Source organism: Cherax quadricarinatus, chromosome 82, assembly GCF_038502225.1.
Source record: "Cherax quadricarinatus isolate ZL_2023a chromosome 82, ASM3850222v1, whole genome shotgun sequence".
Lineage (NCBI taxonomy): Eukaryota > Metazoa > Arthropoda > Malacostraca > Decapoda > Parastacidae > Cherax > Cherax quadricarinatus.
The window spans coordinates 18,118,397-18,145,146 of NC_091373.1; the positions used below are offsets into that span (position 1 = coordinate 18,118,397).

The 26,750-nt window shown below is 41.4% G+C and overlaps 1 protein-coding gene across 9 annotated transcripts in view; it reads right to left on the reverse strand.

Annotated features, from left to right (window-relative positions):
- The window catches only part of LOC128702897 (nuclear receptor coactivator 1), an 852,422-nt gene that overhangs the window by 253,348 nt on the left and 572,324 nt on the right, over positions 1 to 26,750 (reverse strand). For all 9 annotated transcript variants that reach the window (XM_070102622.1, XM_070102623.1, XM_070102624.1 and 6 more), the window contains exons 10-12: positions 13,907 to 14,315; positions 1,785 to 2,117; positions 1,281 to 1,613 (exon numbers count right to left, since the gene is read on the reverse strand). In XM_070102622.1, the coding sequence (XP_069958723.1) occupies positions 1,281 to 1,613; positions 1,785 to 2,117; positions 13,907 to 14,315 (1,075 nt within the window). The remainder of the gene's footprint in view (positions 1 to 1,280; positions 1,614 to 1,784; positions 2,118 to 13,906; positions 14,316 to 26,750) is intronic.

Sequence of the window (26,750 nt, forward strand, 5' to 3'; positions counted from 1 at the left end):
TTTTCAAGGTACAGCATTCTCCCCAATTCTCGCATATTTTGCATCTGACATAGACAATTATAAAAACCATAACACTGTAACATCCTTCACAAACCATACTGTATGTATGCCATACTAAAACATTTAAAAGATGTCTCCTTAACAAATATCCTAATACCAAACAATTTTTTTTCAATAAACTGGTGTCTATCTCAAATTTCCAGGTTGTTGTAAATGAGGTTTTAGAGAAGGCCATAGATAACAGTGTGACATTAAATAATAATTAATTACAGTTACTCCATCTTCGAAAATTAGAAAAATTAAAATGATAGAAACACAAAAGGCAATCAAAGTCCTCAATCAAGCAGAAGAAGAATGTAAGAGACCTAGGAGTAATCATTTTGCAATATCTTAGTCAAGATACTCTTAAAAGAACAAAGAAAATAATGGGCTATACAACAAGAATCTTCAATGCAGAGAGATGAGAAGCCTATGATGATATTCTTCAAGGTGCTAAAATATTAATTTATAGCAAAAACCTCTTTAGCAGTAGGCAAAATTGCAGACCTGGAGAATATACAAAAAACTTTTCCCTGCTCATATCTGTTCAAATTTGTAGTTTCTCCAAGCCAGTCCTCTATAGCCAAGTTATGATACCTATGATCAGAGAGCAAGCAACACTAGCCTGACTAACCAGACCAGAATCCAGGCTGGTTGCTGGCAGATAACAACCATCCAGGAAGGTAGTAGGCTAGGAGATAGCAATCATCCAGGAAAGTAGTAGGATCTTAGATAGCAACCATCCAGGAAGGTGGTAGGCTGGTAAATAGCAACCATCCAGGAAGGTAGTAGGTTGGTAGATAGCAACCATCCAGGAAGGTAGTAGGCTGGTAAATAGTAACCATCCAGGAAGGTAATAGGCTGGTAGATAGCAACCATCCAGAGAGGTACTATGTGTATTCAATATGTACTTATATTTACTGTCTTGTGATGTTTCTCAATATTCATTATCACTCTAAAACTGAATCTCCAATTTAAGAGGCATGTTCTGATACTGGGTTGTGCATGCAATGATTCCCAGAGCAATTAAGAGATAAACAAACCCTAGAAAAACTGGGAATTAATCTGCAGATGTTAATTTTAATGACATGTTCTCTCTGAACTAATTATGAAGAAGCATATTTTACAACAGTATTAACTCTTTCTCTAACTTCTATGCAAAAGTACTCACTCCAAGCATGAAACATGCAGTATTAGATATTTTTAAAGAGTTACAAGACTGCGAGAATATAAAAACATACTTGGTTCATATGGACTGGTTCCTTGGCTAAAAGGGAGGCAAGCATTTTGTTCCTTTCCCATAGTTTTGAAGAGCCCTGGTTGGTTGGACTAACTCCAGGACCTCCATGACCAATGCCCCCACTAGTATTGTTCCCAATAGGGGTTGAAGGGCCATGAGGAGTTGTAGGTCCACCGTGTGGAGTTGAAGGACCTCCATGTGGAGTTGAAGAGCCTCCATGAGGTGTTGATGGACCACCATGAGGTGTGGAAGGTCCCCCATGTTGGACAGGTGCAGGACTCATAGAGCTGGCAGGAGGTGATGGACCCAACAGACTCTCAAATGCACCCATCATCTGCCACACAATTGTAATAATATACAAACTGCTCAAAATGTGCAATTATTACTTACAGGACATTTTATTCCATAAATTTTTTCTTTGAATGACTAGGCACATTAACAAATGAATGTTTTAAATTTATACCACTTCAAAATTTTCCAATAATTCACAAAGTTTTCAAGTTACCTGTTTGCTAGGATTGCCATCGTGAGCTTCATCACTAGGTCGTTTGATACCCCTTAACATGGTGGATGCACTCAACATATCTGCACTACGCGGTCTTGGAGGCGCACCAGAATTGGTAGACTGGGATATACTAGATGATGAGGTTAAGGTACTGAGAGTAGAGGGTGACGTAGAGGCGGAATTTGTTGACTGTATACCTCCTCCAGGCCCTTGTGGTTGTCGAAAGTCAGACGTTATGTCTGGCTTCTTTTCGTCTGGGGTATCATTTAGAAGTTCCCAAATATCATCACTACTTTTTCTGTTTTCGTTGTCATCATCATCATTATTCAGGAGCTGAAAATTAGTATAATTTAATTACAAAAAACTTCTTGAAGTTATTGAATTTGAAAAAGACTAATTTACCACATCAGTCTTGTGATACTTACTGTACATTTCTATAATAATCAGCAACCTATTTCATTTAGTTTAGCTTATTAATGTTCAAGGAGTCCCAAACCTCCCTAACTTCTGATTTTTTTTAACACACGGGCGGCCGTCTTCCACCAAAGTAGTGAGATGTGAACAGACAATATAAAAAAATCTATTTGATATGAAAATATATAGTATAGTATTTGAGTTTATCCATCAGGGTCACTTTCATCCCTTTAACTGTGGCTTGCAGACATCATTTTTTATTTTGCTTTTATTACAGAAAGTCAAGTATAATGAAATCTTAAAACCAAAACAAGACATTAATACATTCCCATCGTATGAAGTGAGGATTTTGTGATCCTTAAACCTGGTGAGTGTACCAGGTTCAAGGAAACATTTGCTTATTTTTGTCAGAGGTATTGCAATATTTACACTATACACAAAGGTGTATAGTGTAAATATTTCAATTTCAATAATATGTATTATACATGTTTCACTGAAACAAATGAAACACATAAAAACAAATACCTTTGTAGTGAATCTACAGCTCATCAGTTGTGTAAGAAGCACATTCACAATGTGTTCATATATGTGATAAACATTTTCCTTATAACATTATAAATCAGTTGATGTTTTATCATGCCCGAAAAAATGATACAGCCTCTCCTCACTTAGCGACATACTCATTTACCGATGCCTCTGATTTACGACAGGCTCTCTAACCAGTATTAATACCTAAATAATGTATATTCAAACTGATTTCCTCTATTCTGCTGACTTCAATATAGAGTAAACTACCAGAAATGTTATAAATGGTGCAAAGGTAACATAAAAACAATATCAAACATGGTGGACACAAACTCTCTACCATTATAGTCTGCTCCTCACTTAGCGACGAATTCGTTTAACCCGTAAACGGTCCAAGCAGATCTACGTTCACATGTGTAGTGCTACAAAAGTAGATCTACGTTTTTTTTACATATTTTCAAATGTAACAAAAAAAAAAGTAGATCAAAGTTTTTTTACACATTTTCAAATGTAAAAAAACAAAAAGAAGATCTACTTTGTTTACATACTTTCAAATGTTGAAAAAACGTATATATACGTTTGGACCGTTTACGGGTTAAAGACTTGGTCTTGAGAACGAAACTCCATCGTTAACCCTTAAACTGTCCAAACGCAGATCTATGTTTTTGCACGTAGCGCTCCAACCTTGATTTTCTCCATAAGAAAGCATGTAAAAAACATAGCTCTACGTTTCGAGCGCTACGCAAACGAACGTAGATCTACATTTGGACAGTTTAAGGGTTAAGTGAGGAGAAGCTGTACATGCAAACGGAATTTTGTGCCCAGCTGTACCACACTAGGAAGGCCTGATGTGCTTCTGCTTGTTCTACACACATTTATCTACTGTCTTCCTCACATCATATATTTCTAACATAGGTTAGACCAAAATTGGAATATGTGATGTCTTTTGCTCTTGCCAGGACTAATTTCATTACAAAGGTTAGGAACCAATATCTTGAGTATATTCCAGTTAGCCCAAGACCAATCGATCGATCAACGATCACTCTTTGTCTCTCTGTCTGTCTCGCTCTCTCTCTCTCTCTCTCTCTCTCTCTCTCTCTCTCTGTCTCTCTCTCTGACACTTTCAATATTTTTAATCACACATACCATGCATCACAGCTACACTGAAAACTAAATTTAAAACTAACAAGAGAATTTCATTAAAAATATCTTTATTGGATATCTCCATACCCAAATATCTTAATAAACTGTCTTGAGTACTTCTTTTAAATTATAATAACATGTCTCTTAAATTTTTCAATACATATTATATGATAAAGATGGTAACAAGGAAAAAAATATTACTACTAGTTTCTCACCCAAATAGCACATGGAGTTTTTTCTCTAACAATGATAGGGGAAAACTATCAAGTTTCGAAAAGTTTGAATGCCTGAGCTATTTAGGAATAGTCTCCAAATATTTCCAACAAAATACAATGTTTTTTTGTGTTTAGGTATCAGTAAATGTTAAGTACAAATTACCAGAACAATTGCTGCCATGAATCACAACAATACAGAGTATAAACAGTGCTGAGATGCTGCTGTGTAGACACTGTGTTAGCTTGGCCAGCCCTAACAAAGAGCCACACACCTAACCTTCAACTTTTTAATACCCCATACATTACTCGGGAGGTTTACTTCAAAAACTGCTTCAATTAAAAGGATCCTGGTACCAATGATACTGGACTATCATAACAGAACATTCTCCATTTTTTTTTTTTTCAACAAGTCGGCCGTCTCCCACCGAGGCAGGGTGACCCAAAAAAGAAAGAAAATCCCCAAAAAGAAAATACTTTCATCATCATTCAACACTTTCACCACACTCGCACATTATCACTGTTTTTGCAGAGGTGCTCAGAATACAACAGTTTAGAAGCATACACATATAAAGATACACAACATATCCCTCCAAACTGCCAATATCCCAAACCCCTCCTTTAAAGTGCAGGCATTGTACTTCCCATTTCCAGGACTCAAGTCCGACTATATGAAAATAACCGGTTTCCCCGAATCCCTTCACTAAATATTACCCTGCTCACACTCCAACAGCTCGTCAGGTCCCAAGTACCATTCGTCTCCATTCACTCCTATCTAACACGCTCACGCACGCTTGCTGGAAGTCCAAGCCCCTTGCCCACAAAACCTCCTTTACCCCCTCTCTCCAACCCTTTTGAGGACGACCCCTACCCCGCCTTCCTTCCCCTATAGATTTATATGCTTTCCATGTCATTCTACTTTGATCCATTCTCTCTAAATGACCAAACCACCTCAACAACCCCTCTTCTGCCCTCTGACTAATACTTTTATTAACTCCACACCTTTTCCTAATTTCCACACTCCGAATTTTCTACATAATATTTACACCACACACTGCCCTTAAACAGGACATCTCCACTGCCTCCAACCGTCTCCTCGCTGCTGCATTTACCACCAAAGCTTCACACCCATATAAGAGTGTTGGTACCACTTTACTTTCATACATTCCCTTCTTTGCCTCCATGGATAACATTTTTTGTCTCCACAAATACCTCAATAGACCACTCACCTTTTTCCTTCATGCCCTCGTCTGCTACATGTCCCTATCCACTGACACCTATATAAGCGCTGGCTTCCTTGCCTACGCTTCAGAATCTATACAACCACGGTGCTCTTCACACCAACTCCATGGCTGAGGGACTGATTACCTCATCTTTTGTATATAGCTCTACTGTCTTCTAGTTATGTCCTAGAATCTACATTGATAAAGCCACTGGATGGTGAAACGTCTACAATAAAGATAACCAGATGTTGCACATGTGTCTTAACTTTCACCATTCTCCTTTGTATGGACTGATGAAGCCACTGTGTGGCAAAACGTTTCCTCATTAAAGATACCCAAGTGTTGCACATATGTCTAATTTATCATTATTTTGTGACTTTACATATTCCACATTAAGTGACTAATGTTTACGAAAACATACAAGCTTACCACACATGCACTAAATGGTCATACACAAAAAAGAAATGAATTTGGTCTGCAATCAACCAAGAAATAAAAAAGTAAAAAAAATAGCATATGCAATATAAAATCATTCACACAGAAATCAAAGCTGATTCTTACAACACCTGGAAGCAATAAGAGCAGCCTCAGCAGCAATATTGCTTCCAATACAAAATCATATTTCTTTACTTATTTTTCTCAAAAAACAAAAAAAAAAAAAAAATATTGGGACATTAAATAAGATGTCTAAACTGTTACATACTAATAATAATAAAAGCGGTCAAAAACAAATGAAAATTTTAATTTAAAATTATCATGATACTTCTCCCTTCCTTCCTTCCTTCACAAGCCATCCAGCCTGTCTTTATCTGGATTAAGACAAATTATGATGTCTGAACACATAACTCCCTACTACTCTTTCCACCCACCCTCCCTCCCTCCCTCCACCCTCCCTCCCTCCACCCACCCACCCTCCAGACACTGTGTCAGAGCACCCAACTTCATGATGAATTAGACATGTGCAACATCTCGATATCTTTATTATGTTGATGTTACACCAACCAGTGACTTTATCAATACAATAAAAAGACATAAAATAAAGGAAAGATTGTAGTCCCTTAGCCTTGAAGAATTTTATACAGAATTAAAATAAGAGAGAGATGCAGACGACTGTACACTGACATTCACTTATCCAAGAGAAGAAATGCCAGCTGCACTAAGCTACATCAATCACCAGCTAAGAGCTATATCAGCTTGGGGAAATAGATGGCAAGTAACATTTGCACCTGAGAAAACGAAAATGATGATGGTCTCTAGGCACCATGATGGTAATGCTGGTGCAGTAGTAAGGATGAATGGGAGGGTGTTGGCACCTGGAGAAGAAGTTGATATCCTTGGGGTGAAATATGACTCCAAACTAACAATGAAGAACCATGTTGTAAATCTTGCAAACAAGGCAGCCAGGAAGCTTACAGCACTTTGCCGTATCTCGCATCTGCTTGACAATAGGGGTTGCAAGATTCTGTATGAGGCACAAGTATGCTCACACCTTGAGTATGCTCCACTTTCTTGGTTTGCCTGCCCCCCCTCTCATCTGCGACTGCTTGACAGAGTAGAGAACAGAGCAAGACGTCTCATCTCTCACCTGGACCCATTCTGGATAGACCTGTCATTTCAGCAGAGCCTTCAACACAGGAGGGATGTGGGTGGCCTTACTGTTATGTACAAGGCCAAAATTGTCAAAGTACCACACTTGGATCCACTTCGAGGACAGCGTGAAACAAGCTTTTATGTCACAAGACGGGCAGAAAGCAGCAACTTCACTCTGGCTGTACCCTTCTCCAGAACATCACTCCATCTGAGATCATATATACCCAGGATGACTCGAGTATGGAACACATTCATACAGCATAATGATGTCAATGAGATAAAGTCAGTTGATCAAATGAAAATTCTGGCCCACAGATGGCTCCAACTTCATCCTGTTCCATACTTGTATGTCTCATAACAATAAAAATGTTTCAAATGAGCTGATGTAGGTAACAGCTCTTAGCTTGTCAATAAAGTTAGGAATCCTTAACCTGTAAATAGCTTGTCAATAAAGCTAGAGATCCTTAACCTTGTTGAACCCTGTGTAAAAAAAAAAAAAAAAAAGAGAGAGAGAGAGTGTGTGTGTGTACTTACTTATATGTACTCACTTATTTCTGGTTACAGGAGTCAAGTCATAGTTCCTGTCCCCACCTCTTTGCTGGTGGCTACTAAGCCCACTCTCTCCCTGCTCCATGAGCTTTATTTTGTGTGTGTTAGTTACCATTTTGTCCTAGGCACATGTCGATTAGACACTAGGCCTGTTGTATGTGTGTGTCTGTATGCATGTGTGTGTGTGTGTGTGTGTGTGTGTGTGTGTGCGTGTGTGTGTGCGTGCGTGCGTGTGCGTGTGTGTGTGTGTGTGTGTGTGTGTGTGTGTGTGTGTGTGTGTGTGTGTGTGTGTGTGTGTGTGTGTGTGTGCGCGTGTGTGTGCGTATGTGCGTGTGTGTGCGTGTGTGTGCGTGTGTGTGCGTGTGTGTGCGTGTGTGTGCGTGTGTGTGCGTGTGTGTGCGTGTGTGTGCGCGCGTGTACTCACCTAGTTGAGGTTGCGGGGGTCGAGTCCGAGCTCCTGGCCCCGTCTCTTCACTGATCGCTACTAGGTCACTCTCCCTGAGCCGTGAGCTTTATCATACCTCTGCTTAAAGCTATGTATGGATCCTGCCTCCACTACATCGCTTCCCAAACTATTCCACTTACTGACTACTCTGTGGCTGAAGAAATACTTCCTAACATCCCTGTGATTCATCTGTGTCTTCAGCTTCCAACTGTGTCCCCATGTTACTGTGTCCAATCTCTGGAACATCCTGTCTTTGTCCACCTTGTCAATTCCTCTCAGTATTTTGTATGTCGTTATCATGTCCCCCCTATCTCTCCTGTCCTCCAGTGTCGTCAGGTTGATTTCCCTTAACCTCTCCTCGTAGGACATACCTCTTAGCTCTGGGACTAGTCTTGTTGCAAACCTTTGCACTTTCTCTAGTTTCTTTACGTGCTTGGCTAGGTGTGGGTTCCAAACTGGTGCCGCATACTCCAATATGGGCCTAACGTACACGGTGTACAGGGTCCTGAATGATTCCTTATTAAGATGTCGGAATGCTGTTCTGAGGTTTGCTAGGCGCCCATATGCTGCAGCAGTTATTTGGTTGATGTGCACTTCAGGAGATGTGCCTGGTGTTATACTCACCCCAAGATCTTTTTCCTTGAGTGAGGTTTGTAGTCTCTGGCCCCCTAGACTGTACTCCGTCTGCGGTCTTCTTTGCCCTTCCCCAATCTTCATGACTTTGCACTTGGTGGGATTGAACTCCAGGAGCCAATTGCTGGACCAGGTCTGCAGCCTGTCCAGATCCCTTTGTAGTTCTGCCTGGTCTTCGATCGAGTGAATTCTTCTCATCAACTTCACGTCATCTGCAAACAGGGACACCTCAGAGTCTATTCCTTCCGTCATGTCGTTCACAAATACCAGAAACAGCACTGGTCCTAGGACTGACCCCTGTGGGACCCCGCTGGTCACAGGTGCCCACTCTGACACCTCGCCACGTACCATGACTCGCTGCTGTCTTCCTGACAAGTATTCCCTGATCCATTGTAGTGCCTTCCCTGTTATCCCTGCTTGGTCCTCCAGTTTTTGCACCAATCTCTTGTGTGGAACTGTGTGAAATGCCTTCTTGCAGTCCAAGAAAATGCAATCCACCCACCCCTCTCTCTCTTGTCTTACTGCTGTCACCATGTCATAGAACTCCAGTAGGTTTGTGACACAGGATTTCCCGTCCCTGAAACCATGTTGACTGCTGTTGATGAGATCGTTGCTTTCTAGGTGTTCCACCACTCTTCTGATAATCTTCTCCATGATTTTGCATACTATACATGTCAGTGACACTGGTCTGTAGTTTAATGCTTCATGTCTGTCTCCTTTTTTAAAGATTGGGACTACATTTGCTGTCTTCCATGCCTCAGGCAATCTCCCTGTTTCGATAGATGTATTGAATATTGTTGTTAGGGGTACACATAGCACCTCTGCTCCCTCTCTTAATACCCATGGGGAGATGTTATCTGGCCCCATTGCCTTTGAGGTATCTAGCTCACTCAGAAGCCTCTTCACTTCTTCCTCGGTTGTGTGCACTGTGTCCAGCACATGGTGGTGTGCCCCACCTCTCCGTCTTTCTGGAGCCCCTTCTGTCTCCTCTGTGAACACTTCTTTGAATCTCTTGTTGAGTTCCTCACATACTTCACGGTCATTTCTTGTTGTCTCTCCTCCTTCCTTCCTTAGCCTGATTACCTGGTCCTTGACTGTTGTTTTCCTCCTGATGTGGCTGTACAACAGTTTCGGGTCAGATTTGGCTTTCGCTGCTATGTCGTTTTCATATTTTCTTTGGGCCTCCCTTCTTATCTGTGCATATTCGTTTCTGGCTCTACGACTGCTCTCCTTATTCTCCTGGGTCCTTTGCCTTCTATTTTCCTTCCATTCCCTAGCACACTTGGTTTTTGCCTCCCTGCACCCTTGGGTAAACCATGGGCTCATCCTGGCTGTACTCACCTATTTGTACTCACCTATTTGTGGTTGCAGGGGTCGAGTCCTAGCTCCTGGCCCCGCCTCTTCACCAGTTGCTACTAGGCCCTCTCTCTCCCCGCTCCATGAGCTTTATCAAACCTCGTCTTAAAACTGTGTATGGTTCCTGTGTGCATGTGTGTGTGCGTGTGTGTGTGTGCATGTGTGTGCGTGTGTGCGTGCGTGTGTGTGTGTGCGTGCGTGTGTGTGTGTGCGTGTGTGCGTGTGTGTGTGTGTGTGTGCGTGTGTGTGTGTGTGTGCATGTGTGTGTGTGCGTGTGTGTGTGTGCGTGTGTGTGTGTGCGTGTATGTGTGTACGTGTGTACGTGTGTGCGTGTATGTGTGTGCGTGTGTGTGTGTGTGCATGTGTGTACTCACCTATTTGTGGTGGCAGGGGTCGAGTCATAGCTCCTGACCCCGCCTCTTCACTGATTGCTACTAGGTCCTCTCTCTTCCTGCTCCATGAGCTTTATCATACCTCGCCTTAAAACTATGTATGATTCCCGCCTCCACTACGTCACTTTCTAGGCTATTCCACGGCCTGACTACTCTATGACTGATGAAATACTTCCTAACATCCCTTTGATTCATCTGAGTCTTCAACTTCCAATTGTGGCCATAGTTATAACCGCTATTAGTTATCGGGTCAGTGGTGTGCTGACAGTGGTGAATCAGGTTGGATCAGTAATGTATTGATAGCAGTGAATCAGTGCAGTAACACCTGAATATTCTAAGTTGCATTCTGTGTAACCGATATATAAAAGAACATTATTATTATGTATGATTAACATGGGGAAATGGAATAGAATTCTTCCTCCATAAGCCATGCATGTCATAAGAGGCGACTAAAATGCTGGGAGCAAAGGGCTAGTGATCCCTTCACCTGTATACATTACTGAAGTTAAAAAGAGAAACTTTTTGCTTTTTCTTTTTAGGCCACCCTGCCTCGGTGCGATACGGCCAGTTTGTTGAAAGAAGAAGAAGAAAGAATAACACATCGGCTGTTTCCCACCAAGGTAGGGTGGTCCAAAAAAAAAAAAAAAACTTTCACCATCATTCACTCCATCACTGTCTTGCCAGAAGCGTGCTTACAGTAGTTATAAAACTGCAACATTAATACCCCTCCTTCAGAGTGCAGGCACTGTACTTCCCATCTCCAGGACTCAAGTCTGGCCTGCCGGTTTCCCTGAATCCCTTCATAAATGTTACCTTGTTCACACTCCAACAGCATGTCAAGTCCTAAAAACCATTTGTCTCCATTTGCTCCTATCTAACATGCTCATGCATGCTTCCTGGAAGTCCAAGCCCATCTCACACAAAACCTCCTTTACCCCCTCCCTCCAACCTTTCCTAGGGTGACCCCTACCCTGCTTTCCCTCCACTTCAGATTTATACACTCTTGTTCAATTTTGGTCCAACCTCTCTACATGTCTGAACCACCTCAATAACCCTTCCTCAGCCCTCTGGATAATTGTTTTGGTAATCTCACACCTCCTCCTAATCTCCAAACTACAAATTCTCTACATTATATTCACACCACACATTGCTCTGAGACACGACATCTCCACTGCCTCCAGCCTTCTCTCTGCTGTAACATTCACCACCCATGCTTCACACCCATATACACATATTTTCTTGGAGTCGCCCTGCCTCGGTGGGAGACGGCAAGCGTAATATAAGAGGGGCCTGGAGACATGACTAATGAACAGAGAAAATATTATTTTAGTGCCAAGAATATTGGCACTGTTTATTCTGGACTGTATTTTGAAATTGGCATCTCCTGAAATTTGTGTGAAATTGTCCAAATTACCAATTTCTGACCACTTTATTGGATAGTTGAAATGGGTAAATATGCGGTTCCTTGTGCTCAACTGACAGAACAGAAGGAATACTAGCGAAATAGCTAAGAGTTTGTTAGACTGGAACAATGGAATGGGCCAAAAACAGGGTATAAAGTGGGTGAAATTGCTGATGCCTAAATACTGCCGTTAGGTTAAGTGTATTCTAACCTAACTGCTCTGTAATCCAGCAAAATCACTAATCTAGCACCCTACAGGCCCCGATGATGCCGGATTAGTGATGGTCAACCTGTACCACTATAAATGGCCCTGTATGTTGTGTCTTATCTCTCTCAGCATTTTATGCCTAACTTCAGCATTTTTGTGCAAAAGGCAGCTAAATCCCATGTTCTGAAAGCTTCACATTAGTCTTTCAGGAAGAATTCTATGAAAAACATTTTTCAAATATAAATGCATTATTTTCTTTCTTCAAAAATTTCTGTGACTAGTGTAGTAGCATAGTAGAAGACCAGGGACACAAGCTGTTTACTATTTATAGCAATATATTATAATTAAAAAAAAGTGCTTTCAATATGTCATCTATATCAAACACTGTTAAGCTTGAAGGGTTGGATAGTATAAACAAACAGGACTCACATGAAGTCAGGACAAAGAGGGTTCACATGAAGTCATGACAAAGAAGGCTCAAATGAAGTCAGGACAAAGAGAGCTCATATGAAGTCAGGACAATGAGGGCTCACATGAAATCAGGACAAAATGGGCTCACATGAAGTCAGGACAGAGAGAGCTCATATGAAGTCAGGACAAAGAAGGCTCACATGAAATCAGGACAAAATGGGCTCACATGAAGTCAGGACAGAGAGAGCTCATATGAAGTCAGGACAAAGAGGGCTCACATGAAGTCAGACAAAGAAGGCTCACATAAAGTCAGGACAAAGAAGGCTCACATAAAGTCAGAACAAAGAGGGCTGACATGGAATCAGGACAAGAGGGAAGACTGCTGATATCTGAATGTTGTGAAATGGAAAAGGTAGGTGATGTACTCACCTATTTCAGAAGAGTACACCACCAATTGCCCCCCCCCCCTTCCTTTGTCTATTCTATGGTTCACCTTATCTTTCTTAAATAATCTATGTCACAGTATTCAAATATCAGCATTATTGTGTGCGTTATGGTTCCACATGAGCCCTGGTTGTTCATGCTAACCAACTCTACAAGCTTAGTAGTGCTTTAGTTTGACATTATTATTCAAACTGTTTGATATGGGTAACAAATTCAAAGTGTATTTTTTAATTATGGTGCATTACTAATAGTGAAAAAAAGGCTTGACAAACTGTGTTCCTAATCATCTTAATACCACAGATAGGGGAACTCTGGATCCTTGTTTAACATATACTAGGTATCAGTTTTAAGCTTTGTAAGTGTGCTTGAGCTTCTGTGGAAAGAAAAAATTTATCTATGAAGGCAAATAAAGTAAATGTGCCAAAGTATAATGGTATCAACACTTTTATGTAACTGTGAGGCATGGGTATTTCGGTGAAGAGGAGATTGAAGGCAGTGATATTATGTTTGAGAACAATGTCTTATATGAATATTCTGCAGATAATTCAGAGCATAGAGACCAGAAGACAGTGTGGGGTTACCAAAAGTATAATTCAAAGTGATGAAGAGGGTTTGTTGAGGCAGTACTGCATTTAGAGATGATGGAGCACAATGCAGTGACTCAAAGGGTATATAAATCTGGGATGGAAGGAAGGAGGAGTAGGGGTCATCCCAAGAAGGGTTGGAGGGAGGTGGGGAGGAATGTAAAGGTTTTGAATGGTAAAGTGTTAGAATGGACTGAGAGGAGACAAGTGGTTTTAATTGCCTGACATGCTATTGAAGCATTAGCATGATAACATTTACAAAACAATGCAGGGGAAACCAGTTAGCCAGACTTGAGGTGGAGGTGGAAAGTACAGTTTCTAAACTCTAAAGGAGGGGCAGGAATGGTGAAGTTTAGAGGGACATCTGAACTGTTATATCAGGAGTTTTCTAGCAGGACACTGAATGAATGACAGCGATTTTTTTATTTTGGAGGGGGGGAGGGGAGGGGGAGGATTAGGGGTTATTCTGTTTTGGTGGGATACAGCCAGTGTGTTAAAAAATTAAATTAAATAAGTATGACCAAGAGAAATTTCTGCAATCAATTTAAAAAATGTTACATATGAATTCCTTAATAGATCTTAAAATCTTACCTCTCTTAACATATTATTTGCTGTGGAATTTACTGCTGGAGATGAGGATGTGTTGGGCTTGAAGTCATGGTGAGAGGGAACTCGTGACATAAGCCGTTCTAATGTACTATTACCATCTACACCACCAGCTATCCCTCCTTGGGTATCATCTTCATCCTTTTGGTTGAGGAGATCCTTGAGGATTTTATTAGAGTTGTCCGAAGGCAAATCACTACCACTTTCACCATGACTGAGAAGTTTTCGTAAACGGGTATTATCACCAATGGAGGACACACCAGAATCATCACCCGCTGCCCCCGTACTACTTGGCCGCCCAGATAAAGATTCATCCAATAATGATCCTCCATTACCAGAAGTTCCTGCATGCAATCTGTCAGCTGTTGATGACCCATTACCCTCTTGGAAAGGTCTGCACAAATTAAAACATGTGGTTAAATACATATTTATACCATGTTTAATATACAAAATAAAGTGCTAATGAGAAACAAAATTATGAGTTAATTTTCTTCCATTAGTTACATTAAACATTATTGAAACAATGTATGGTGTGTATGAATTCACTGTCTAAGAAGCAAATTAAAAAATACTATGGCAGAATGGAAACCTTTAATGACACATTTTGCCTAATGTCCAAGCTTTCTCAAGGCTATAAAGAATACAGTTCATACTGACTTTTTCACCATCTTGTAAATAGACCTACATTTTCAGCACAGTGCCCTCGAATATGCTATAAGAAGAGCATAATGGGAAAAAACTATGACCTTGTGTTTGGTTTAAGATAGTGACTTTGAGAGATTTTTCTCAGATGGTTATCGTGGTTTTATTGGCTGTTTCAGTAATAAATAATAGTATGGAGTGGTTGCATTAGCCAATTTGATTGAGGGTGTAATTGATGACTTGTCTAGGACTTTAAACTGATAGATTATAGAGGCATGGGTGTTTGTGGAGAACAATCAGGCTGCAGTTTTAAGGTTGAAAATAGCAGATATTACCGGGACACCTGAGGGATATGTTTAAAAGATAATATTCAAAATAAAGTTGCTAGTAAAGGCAAAGCTAATGATCAACAAACAAAGAGAGATAGTAGAGGGCAACAAGTGACTAGCTCCCTTAAAGTTTACTATACAAATAGTAGGAGTCTAAGAAATAAGATAGATGAGCTAAGATTACTTGCAAGTGCAAGTAATATAGATCTTTCTTTCTTTCAACACACCGGCCGTATTCCACTGAGGCGGGGTGACCCAAAAGAAAAAACAAAAGTTTCTCCTTTTACATTTAGTAATATATACAGGAGAAGAGGTTACCAGCCCTTTGCTCCCAGCATTTTAGTCGCCTCTTACAACAAACATGGCTTACAGAGGAAGAATTCTGTTCCACTTTCCCATGGAGATAAGAGGAAATAAACAAGAATAAGAGCTAGAAAAAAAAATAGGAGAAAACCCAGAGGAGTGTGTGTATATATATGCTTGTACATGTATGTGTAGTGTGACCTAAGTGTAAGCAGAAGTAGCAAGATGTACCTGAAATCTTGCATGTTCATGAGACAGAAAAAAGGACACAAGCAATCCTACCATCATGTAAAACAATTACAGGCTTTCATTTTACACTCACTTGGCACGACGGTAGTACCTCCCTGGGCAGTTGCTGTCTACCAACCTACTACCTAGGAAGTAATATAGATCAACTTCTTTCAACACACCAGCCGTATCCCACCAAGGCAGAGTGGCCCAAAAGGAAAACCGAAAGTTTCCCCTTTTACATTTAGTAATATATACAGGAGAAGAGGTTACTAGCCCCTTGCTCCAGGCATTTTAGTCGCCTCTTACAACACGCATGGCTTACGTAGGAAGAATTCTATTCCACTTCCCCATGGAGATAAGAGGAAATAAACAAGAATAAGAACTAGAAAGAAAATAGAAGAAAACCCAGAGGGGTGTGTATATATATGCTTGTACATGTATGTGTAGTGTGACCTAAGTGTAAGTAGAAGTAGCAAGACGTACCTGAAATCTTGCATGTTCATGAGACAGAAAAAAGGACACCAGCAATCCTACCATCATGTAAAACAATTACAGGCTTTCATTTTACACTCACTTGGCACGACGGTAGTACCTCCCTGGGCAGTTGCTGTCTACCAACCTACTACCCAGGAAGTAATATAGATATTATTGCTATAACAGAGACATGGTTCAACCTGAAAGATAGAGAAATGCCTTCTGAATGCAACATACAGGGTTATAAACTATTCCACACTGACAGGGTCAACAGGAAGGGTGGTGGAGTGGAGATCTATGTCAGAGAAAATTTAAATTAATATAAGATTAGAAACATCGGACACAGAATCTGTTTGACTACAGTTTCTCGAGGGTCGTGACAAATTAATTTTGGGTGTGATTTATACCCCTCAAACCTTGAAAGGGAGTGCAGTAAAGTGTTATGGGACAAAATTCATAAGGCATCTACATATGAAAATGCTGTATTAATGGGAGATTTTAACTTTAGACAAATTGATTGGAACAATGTGACAGGAAATCTTGAGTCTAGTGACTTTCTTGATGCCGTTCAGGATTGCTTTTTAAAACAGTTTGTGGCAGAACCAACTAGAGGAAACAATCTACTTGATTTGGTTTTGCCAACAAAGATTCACTAATTAATAATCTTGAGGTTTATGATGAGCTTGTGGAAAGCTTTCACAAATCACTTTTTTTTTTTTTCAACAAGTCGGCCGTCTCCCACTGAGGCAGAGTGACCCAAAAAGAAACAAAATCCCCAAAAAGAAAATAATTTCATCATCATTCAACACTTTCACTTCACTCACACATAATCACTGTTGTTGCAGAGGTGCCCAGAATACAACAGTTTAAAAGTATATATGTATAAAAATACACAATATATCCCTCCAAACTGTCAATATCCCAAACCCCTCCTTTAGAGTGCAGGCATTGTACTTCCCATTTCCAGGACTCAAGTCCAGTTATATAATATAACCGGTTCCCCTGAATCCCTTCACTAAATATTACCCTGCTCACACTCCTACAGCTCATCAGGTCCCAAATACCATTTGTCTCCATTCACTCCTATCTAACACGCTCACGCACGCTTGCTGGAAGTCCAAACCCCTCGCCCACAACACCTCCTTTACCCCCTCCCTCCAACCTTTTCGAGGACGACCCATACCCCACCTTCCTTCCCTTACAGATTTATACACTCTCCATGTCATTCTACTTTGATCAATTCTCTCTAAATGACCAAACCGCCTCAACAAACCCTCTTCAGCCCTCTGACTAATACTTTTATTAATCTCACACCTCCTAGTTTCCACACTCCGAATTTTCTGCATAATATTTACACTCACACATTGCCCTTAGACAGGACATCTCCACTGCCTCCAACTGCCTCCTTGCTGCAGCATTTACAACCCAAGCTTCACACCCATATAAGAGTGTTGGTACTACTATATTTTCATACACTCCCTTCTTTGCCTCCACAGATAACATTTTTTACCTCCACATATACCTCAATGCACCACTCACCATTTTTCCTTCATCAATTCTATGATTAACCTCATCCTTCATAAATCCATCCGCTGACACGTCAACTCCCAAGTATCTGAAAACATTCACTTCTTCCATACTCCTCCTTCCCAATTTGATATCCAATTTTTCTTTATCTAAATCATTTGATACTCTCATCACCTTACTCTTTTCTATGTTCACTTTCAACTTTCTACCTTTACACACACTCCCAAATTCGTCCACTAACCTTTGCAATTTTTCTTTAGAATCTCCCATAAGCACAGTACGTATCATCAGCAAAAAGTAACTGTGTCAACTCCCATTTTGTATTTGATTCCCCATAATTTAATTCCACCCCTCTCCCGAACACCCTAGCATTTACTTCTTTTACAACCCCATCTATAAATACAGTGGACCCTCACCTAATGAACGCATCGCATAATGTTAACCCTAAAACTGTCCAAACGTAGATCTACATTTTTTCAACATTTGAAAGTATGTAAAAAAATGTAGAGCTTCTTTTTCTTTTTTTTACATTTGAAAACCTGTAAAAAAACTTTGATCTACATTTTTTTTGTTATATTTGAAAATATGTTATAAAACGTAGATCTACTTTTGGAGCACTATGCATGTGAACGTAGATCTGTCTGGACAGTTTAAGGGTTAAATCCGCCTAACGAAGCATCTGAACGTAAAAATTTTGGCCCGCGTAACAATAAAAAACTCGCCCAACGTCATTTGTCCGGGACCTGTCCATGTGTGGCCTGAGCATGCCTCAGCTGCCCCGTGGATGCCAATGTTTACAAGCCAGACAGTGCGGTCATATCTACACATACATTCAGTACATTTCACATTATCCCAGTGTTTTTAGTGCTTGTAACTGAAAAATAAGTCACTATGGGCCCCAAGAAAGCTTCTAGTGCCAACCCTGTGGTAAAAAGGGTGAGAATTAGTATGGAAATTAAGAAAGAGATAATTGCAAAGTACGAAAGTGGTGTGCATCTCGGAGCTGGCCAGGTTGCATACCAAACTCCAATCAACCATCGCTATCTTGGCCAACAAAACGGCAATCAAGGAAGTTGTTCTTGCAATAGGTGCAAGTTTGTTTTCGAAACAGAGCTTGCAAGTACTCGAAGATGTTGAGAGACTGTTATTGGTGTGGATAAATGAAAAACAGAATATGTAGAAGAGAGGGATTTTGTAGGGTTTTGGGGCTAACCCTGAGAAGCCTATGCCACTTCTGGAATCCATTGTGGTATTGGGGAAGTCCTTGGGGTTGGAGGTTAGTGGGGAGGATGTGGAAGAGTTGGTGGAGGAGGACAAAGAAGAACTAACCACTGATGAGCTGCAAGAGCATCTTCAACAGCAAGAGGCCACACCTGAGGAAACCGCTTCAGAGGAGGGGAGAGAGAAATTGAAGAAGTTGCCTACTTCAAAGATTAAGGAAATGTGTGCAAAGTGGGTTGAACTGCAAACCTTTATGGATGAAAATCACCCTGACACAGCTATTGCAAGCCATGTTGGCAACCTGTACAATGACAATGTTGTGGCCCATTTTATGAAAATCTTAAAGGAATGTGAGGTACAGAGCTCTATGGACAGATTTGTTGTGCGACAGAGGTCCAGTGACTCTCAAGCTGGTCCTAGTGGCATTAAAAGAAGAAGGGAAGTAACCCTGGAAAAAGACTTGCTACCTCAAGTCCTCATGGAAGGGGATTCCCCTTCCAAACAATAACAACTTCCACCATCTTGTGAAACTGATTATTTGGTGTTTCTGGTAGTGGTTGAGTGAATTATATGTCTTCGGAGGCTTCTTACTTTATTTTCAAAGTCGTGGTGGGTACACAGGCTTGTGTGTTTGTGCCCATGGCCCGGGAGGGCCATGCCCGTGAGGGAGAGAGGAGTGGGACTGCTGACTGAGTCTAGGCCACTGAGAGAGTGAGCACAAGTGGGACCAGCATCCCATTGACCTGGGCAGGCCTAGAGAGGGCAGCACCTGAGTGCCGCGAAATATGAACTAAGCTGGCAGACAGCATGGTTGTCTGTGCAGACAGTACAGGCTGTCTACATTTGCTCGGCCACCTACCTCGCATCGCCCCGACGTGACAATACAGTGGACCCCCGGTTAACGATATTTTTTCACTCCAGAAGTATGTTCAGGTGCCAGTACTGACCGAATTTGTTCCCATAAGGAATATTGTGAAGTAGATTAGTCCATTTCAGACCCCCAAACATACACGTACAAACGCACTTACATAAATACACTTACATAATTGGTCGCATTCGGAGGTGATCGTTATGCGGGGGTCCACTGTATTGGTGGTAAAAAAAAGCTCGGTCTCTCTCTCGTAGGAACAGGGTACAGAACACAAAATTAAAAACATATACATGTATATACGTACAGTGGACCCCCGGTTCGCGATGCCATCGGTATCCGATAAATCTGGTATGCGATGCATTATATCGCAAAAATTTTGCCTCGGTTCCCGTTAAAAAACCCGGTATATGATTCGTCCGAGATGTGTCCACGTGTGTGCCAGTGTTTACAGGCCAGCCAGTGTGCTCGCATCTAAGGATACATTCGGTACATTCCATATTATCACAGTGTTTTTGGTGCTTGTTTCTGTAAAATAAGTCACCATGGGCCCCGAGAAAGCTTCTAGTGCCAACCCTTCAAGAAAACGAGTGCTAATGACTATTGAAATGAAAAAAGAAGATAATTGCAAAGTACGAAAGTGTAGTGCGTGTGTCGGAGCTGGCAAGGTTGTATACAAAACCCCAATCAACCATCTCTACTATAGTGACCAGGAAAATGGCAATCAAGGAAGCTGTTGTTGCAAAAGGTGCAACTGTGATTACAAAACAGCGACCGCAAGTGTTAGAAGATGTTGAGAGACTGTTATTGGTGTGGATAAATGAAAAACAGATAGCAGGAGATAGCATCTCTCAAGCGATCATTTGTGAAAAGGCTAGGCAGTTGCATGATGATTTGGTGAAGAAATTGCCTGCAACTAGTGGTGATGTGAGTGAATTTAAGGCCAGCAAAGGTTGGTTTGAAAGATTTAAGAATCGTAGTGGCATACATAGTGTGATTAGGCATGGTGAGGCTGCCAGTGACTCTCAAGCTGGTCCTAGTGGCATCAAAAGAAGAAGGGAAGTAACCCCGGAAAAGGACTTGCTACCCCAAGTCCTACAGGAAGGGGATTCCCCTTCTAAACATTAACAACTTCAACACTCTCCCCTCCTCCCATCCCATCAATCATCACCAGATCTTCATTAAAGGTAAGTGTCATGTAATCTATTGTTAGTAGAGTACTACAAACTGTGCATGTCTTCTCCAGTTTGTGTGCATTAAACTTAATATTTCATGTGGTAAAATTTTTTTTTTCATACTTTCGGGTGTCTTGCATGGATTAATTTGATTTCCATTATTTCTTATGGGGAAAACTGATTCGCTTTCCGATATTTTTGGTTTACGATAAGCTCTCAGGAACGGATTAATATCGCAAACCGGGGGTCCACTGTATATACATACATGGACTTTCCTTTCTTCTTTCTTTCAACGCACCAGTCGTATCCCACTGAGGTGGGGTGGCCCAAAAGAAAAAACTGAAGTTTCTCTTTTTAAATTTAGTAATATATACAGGAGAAGGGGTTACTAGCCCCTTGCTCCCGGCATTTTAGTCGTCTCTTACAACACACATGGCTTACGGAGGAAGAATTCTGTTCCACTTCCCCATGGAGGTAAGAGGAAATAAACAAGAACAAGAACCAGAAAGAAAATAGAAGAAAACCAAGAGGGGTGTGTGTGTATATATATGCTTGTACAACATACATGGACATGGAAAAAAAAAAAACTTCCTACAGGGAGGGAAGAAAAAAAACATGTGGGGTGTGCTAAACATTGTGGCCATAGGCAGTGAGCGTAGATGGACATCACTGCACGCCTTCCTGCATCTGGACAGATACTGCAACACAGGAGACATCGCTGCGGCTGAGCTGTGACGTAACGGGGTACAGTCTCCTCTAGAATGGTGAAGCAGTCATCGTAGGAGTCACTGCAGGGTTTCACTCAACCTGGGGTGCAACATGCTGGTGCCCTCGAGTGAGGCGTTGTCAGTACTCGGCAACTGGGCAGGACTTCTTCTGGCAAGCGACTTGGGAGGATATTTCTCGACTGGTACTGTTGCTGGGCTGTCACCGCCAGCGAGCGTGGGGTGAGTCGTGGCAGAGACAACTGGGCGAAACATCAGGGAGTCGTAACATCATACACCATACTGCAGTGAGCGAGGTAGCAGTCAAAGTGACATCATCTTTGTGCAGGAGCTCACTGAAGCTATAACATGAGGTTGACACAGCACCTGCCGACAGGGCTAATTGCGGCTTGACGAGTGTCATTCTCTCGGCAGTTGGAGTTATAGCAGAGGTTAGTCTAAGCATCCCCAGACTTGTTTCTCTACATATAACTGCACTCTAAAGGTCTGGAGGTGAAGTGAAACAAATCTCGATGGGAATCGTAGCAGGTACGATTCTGCAGAACATCTATGAGTGACGAGCATAATAGCTTTCTGTACAAGGGGCTCATACGCTCAGGGCTGATTAATATCAGATGTTAAACGCGCTGGTCACACTGGGTGACAAGTAACACAGTGGTGCTACTCTGGGGTCTGGATTCAAGACCACACTAGACACATTGAAAACTTTACACACACCCGCGGTACATGCAGTACAACACTGCTTAAACTAGCAAATGATGCTTTTCTGTGCACAAAATTGACACTAAGCCATACACTAACATTTGAGAACACTGACCGAGAGAAATTAACACACGACATATATCTTCTCTCAATCTTCTCAACAATACTGACATAATTACTGAAACACTCGATGTGACATCATGTGATGTCAGGTGTGACATTGCGAGGTGACGTCAGCAGCATTGTGATGTCAGCAGACGTCTCGAGGTGACGTCAGGAAGTCGGGCAGCAGCAGACCACAACATGTCGCCTGGGATGTCTGGCTCGGTAACTCACATGGGTCGTAGATCCCCATGGCTTCGTCCACATCTCACGTGGCGTCGGGATCCACGTGCCGTCGTGATCTACGTGGCATGCTGATCCACGTAGCTTCGAGTGGCCTCAGGCACTCGAATACACAGCTCTGGCAATGAATTCACATGGAAAACAGCAAAAAACACAGCAGAGGGAGTGGGTACATAGTGGTGGAATGTGGTGGTAGGCGGGTGAGGGGTGAGTGAGGCAGAAACGGCCACTTCCTCCTCTTCCACAAACACAGGGAGACACGCACACTGGACGCAGAAATCACCACAAAAACTCGCCTCTAGCTTGCTGAAATAGCTGTGCTGAGCTGAACAACAACAGCAGAACATACAAGTAACGCTGAACACGTGACTTGAGAAACAGCATGGGACACTGTAGCGTGGGGTCACTGGGATGACACTTCCAATTCTCGATGAAATTCGGCAAATTTTGGCTGGATCCTGCTTGTACCTGTGTCTGGATGCTGAAACGTGCAGACACGACATCAGGATAACTCGTTGAGGGACGGATGTGTCTTGTGTAGGGTGATGAAGTGAAGATGACTTCATCCTATTTCCTTCCTCTCTCCGGGCAAACACACTTGCTGCGACCACCGCTGCTACCAATGTGAAACAATTATTTGGTGTTTCTGGTAGCGGGTGAGTGAATGATATGTCTTCGGAGGCTTCTTACTTTATTTGCAAAGTCGTGGTGGGTACACAGGCTTATGTGTTTGTGCCCATGGCCTAGGCCATGCCCGCGAGGGAGAGAGGAGTGGGACTGCTGACTGAGTCTAGGCCGCTGAGAGAGTGAGTACAAGTGGGACCAGCGTCCCACTGACCTGGGCAGGCCTAGAGAGGGCAGCACCTGAGTGCCGCGAAATGTAAACTAAGCTGGCAGACAGCATAGCTGGCAGACAGCATGGCTGTCTGTGCAGACAGTACAGGCTGTCTACAATCTCCCCTCCTCCCATCCCATCAATCATCACCAGATCTTCAATAACAGTAAGTGTCATGTATTCTTTATTTAGTACAGTAGTAATTGTGCATGTCTTCTTCTTTTTGGGTGTAGGAAAATGTATATTTCATGAGGTAAAATTTTTTTTTCATACTTTGGGGTGTCAGGAACGGATTAATTTGATTTCCATTATTTCTTAAGGGGAAAATTAATTCAGCTAACGATAATTTCGTCTAACGATGAGCTCTCAGGAACGGATTAATATCGTTAGACGAGGGTCCACTGTATATTAAACAATCATAGTGACATTACACATCCCTGTCTAAGACCTACTTTTACCGGGAAGTAGTCTCCCTCTCTTCTACACACCCTAACCTGAGCCTCACTATCCTCATAAAAACTCTTTACTGCATGTAGTAACTTACCACCTATTCCATATACTTGCAACATCTGCCACATTGCTCCTCTATCCACTCTATCATATGCCTTTTCTAAATCCATAAATGCAATAAAAGCTTCCCTACCTTTATCTAAATACTGTTCACATATATGCTTCAATGTAAACACTTGATCTACACATCCCCTACCCACTCTAAAACCTCCTTGTTCATCCGCAATTCTACATTCTGTCTTACCTCTAATTCTTTCAATAATAACCCTACCATACACTTTTCCTGGTATATTCAGTAAACTTATTCCTCTATAATTTTTACAATCTCTTTTGTCCCCCTTCCCTTTATATAAAGGGACTATACATGCTCTCCGCCAATCCCTAGGTACCTTCCCCTCTTTCATACATTTATTAAACAAAAATACCAACAACTCCAACACTATGTGACCCCCTGCTTTTAACATTTCTGTTATGATCCCGTCAGTTCCAGCTGCTTTACCCAGTTTCATTCTACATAATACCTCACGCACCCCCCCCCCCGACACTCACATCCTGCTCTTCTTCACTCCTAAAAAATAGTATACCTCCCTGGCCAGTGCATGAAATTACCACCTCCCTTTCTTCGTCGACATTTAAAAGTTCCTCAAAATATTCTTGTCATCTACCCAAAACCTCCATCTCCCCATCTACTAACTCCCCTATTCTGTTTTTAACTGACAAATCCATTTGTTCCCTAGGCTTTCTTAACTTGTTTAACTCCAAAATTTTTTCTTATTTTCATTAAAATTTCTTGACAGTACCTCTCCCACTCTATCATCCGCTCTCCTTTTGCACTCTCTCACCACTCTCTTCACCTTTCTTTTACTCTCCATATACTCTACTCTTCTTATAATACTTCTGCTTTGTAAATACCTCTCATAAGCTACCTTTTTCTCTTTTATCACACCCTTTACTTCAGCATTCCACTAATCACTCCTCTGTCCTCCTGCACCCACCCTCCTATAACCACAAACTTCTGCCCCACATTCTAGTACTGCATTTTTAAAGCTATTCCAACCCTCTTCAACCCCCCACTACTCATACCTGCACCAGCCCACCTTTCTGCCAATAGTTGCTTATATTTCACCCGAACTTCCTCCTCCCTTAGTTTATACACTTTCACCTCCCTCTTACTTGTTGTTGCCATTTTTCCTCTTATCTCATCTGCCTTTTACTCTAACTGTAGCTACAACTAGATAATGATCCAATATATCAGTTGCCCCTCTATAGACGTGTACATCCTGGATCCTACCCATCAACCTTTTATCCACCAATACATAATCTAACAAACTACTTTCATTACGTGCTACATCATACCTTGTATATTTATTTATCCTCTTTTTCATAAAATATATATTACTTATTACCAAACCTCTTTCTACACATAGCTCAATTACAGGCTCCCCATTTTCATTTACCCCTGGCACCCCAAATTTACCGGCTACTCCCTCCACAACATTTTTACCCACTTTAGCATTAAAATCCCCAACCACAAGTACTCTCACACTTGGTTCAAAACTCCCCACGCATTCACTCAACATTTCCCAAAATCTCTCTCTCTCCTCTATACTTATCTCTTCCCCAGGTGCATATATGCTTACTATAACCCACTTCTCACATCCAACCTTTATTTTACTCCACATAATCCTTGAATACATTTATAGCCCCTCTTTTCCTGCCATAGCTTATCCTTCAACATTATTGCTACTCCTACTTTAGCTCTAACTCTATTAAAAACCCCTGACCTAATCCCATTTATTCCTCTCCACTGAAACTCACCCACCCCCTTCGAATCACTTAGTTTCAATACATCATGGAATTACCCAGTAAACTGCAATCAAGTTGCTGTCCCAGACTTTCGCTTGGCCGATTTCATGGGACTGAAAAATTACCTGGGTGGGCTAAATTGGGATGACCTGACCATGGGTCAGGTAGGTGGTCTTGGCTGCCAATATGAGGTTTTTCAGAGCACAGTTCTAGCTGCCCAGACAACTTTTGTTCCGAGTAGGGAAATTAGATCTAGCAAAAATGATCCCAAATGGATGAAAACATCTCATTGGTCAAAAGAGAGGCATATATAGGCATATCAAAAGAGGGGATGGGCAGTTAAGAAATCAATATATTCAATTAAAGAGAAAAATAAAAAAAGGAATAAGCAAAAAAAGAGATTATGAGGCTAAGGTCACAACAGATTCGAAGACTAATCCTAAAGGGTTCTTTCAGGTATACAGTAGTAAGATCAGGGACAAGATAGGCTCACTTAAGAGTAACTCAGGACAGATCATTGATAGTGATAAGGATATGTGTGAAATTTTCAATACTTACTTCCTCTCAGCTTTTACTCAGGAAAATGCTAGTGAAGTTCCAGAAATAATAGATTATGTAGAACAGGACGATAATAAACTATGCATGATTGCGGTAACTAGTGATATGGTCCTCAGACAAATAGAGAAATTAAAACCAAACAAATCCCTAGCCCCTGATGAACTGTTTGCAAGGGTGTTAAAGGAATGTAAAGAGGAACTTAGCATACCTTTGGCTAATCTTTTCAACATATCACTACAAACTGACACAGTGCCTGATAAGTGAAAAATGGTAAATGTAATACCTATTTACAAGGCAGGTGACAGGTCCTTAGCTTCGAACTATAGACCAATAAGCCATAGTGGGAAAATTTATGGAATCAATAACTGCCGAAGCAATTTGTAGCCATCTTGAAAGGCATAAATTGATTAATGAATCTCAACACCTTAGTGAATCTTCACTAAGGTGTTTGAGGAGGTAGATCATGGTAATGAATGATACTGTGTATATGGACTTCAGTAAAGCTTTCAATCGAGTTCCACATCAAAGGCTATTGAAGAAGCTTAAAGCATATGGAATAGGAGGAGAAATTTTTTCCT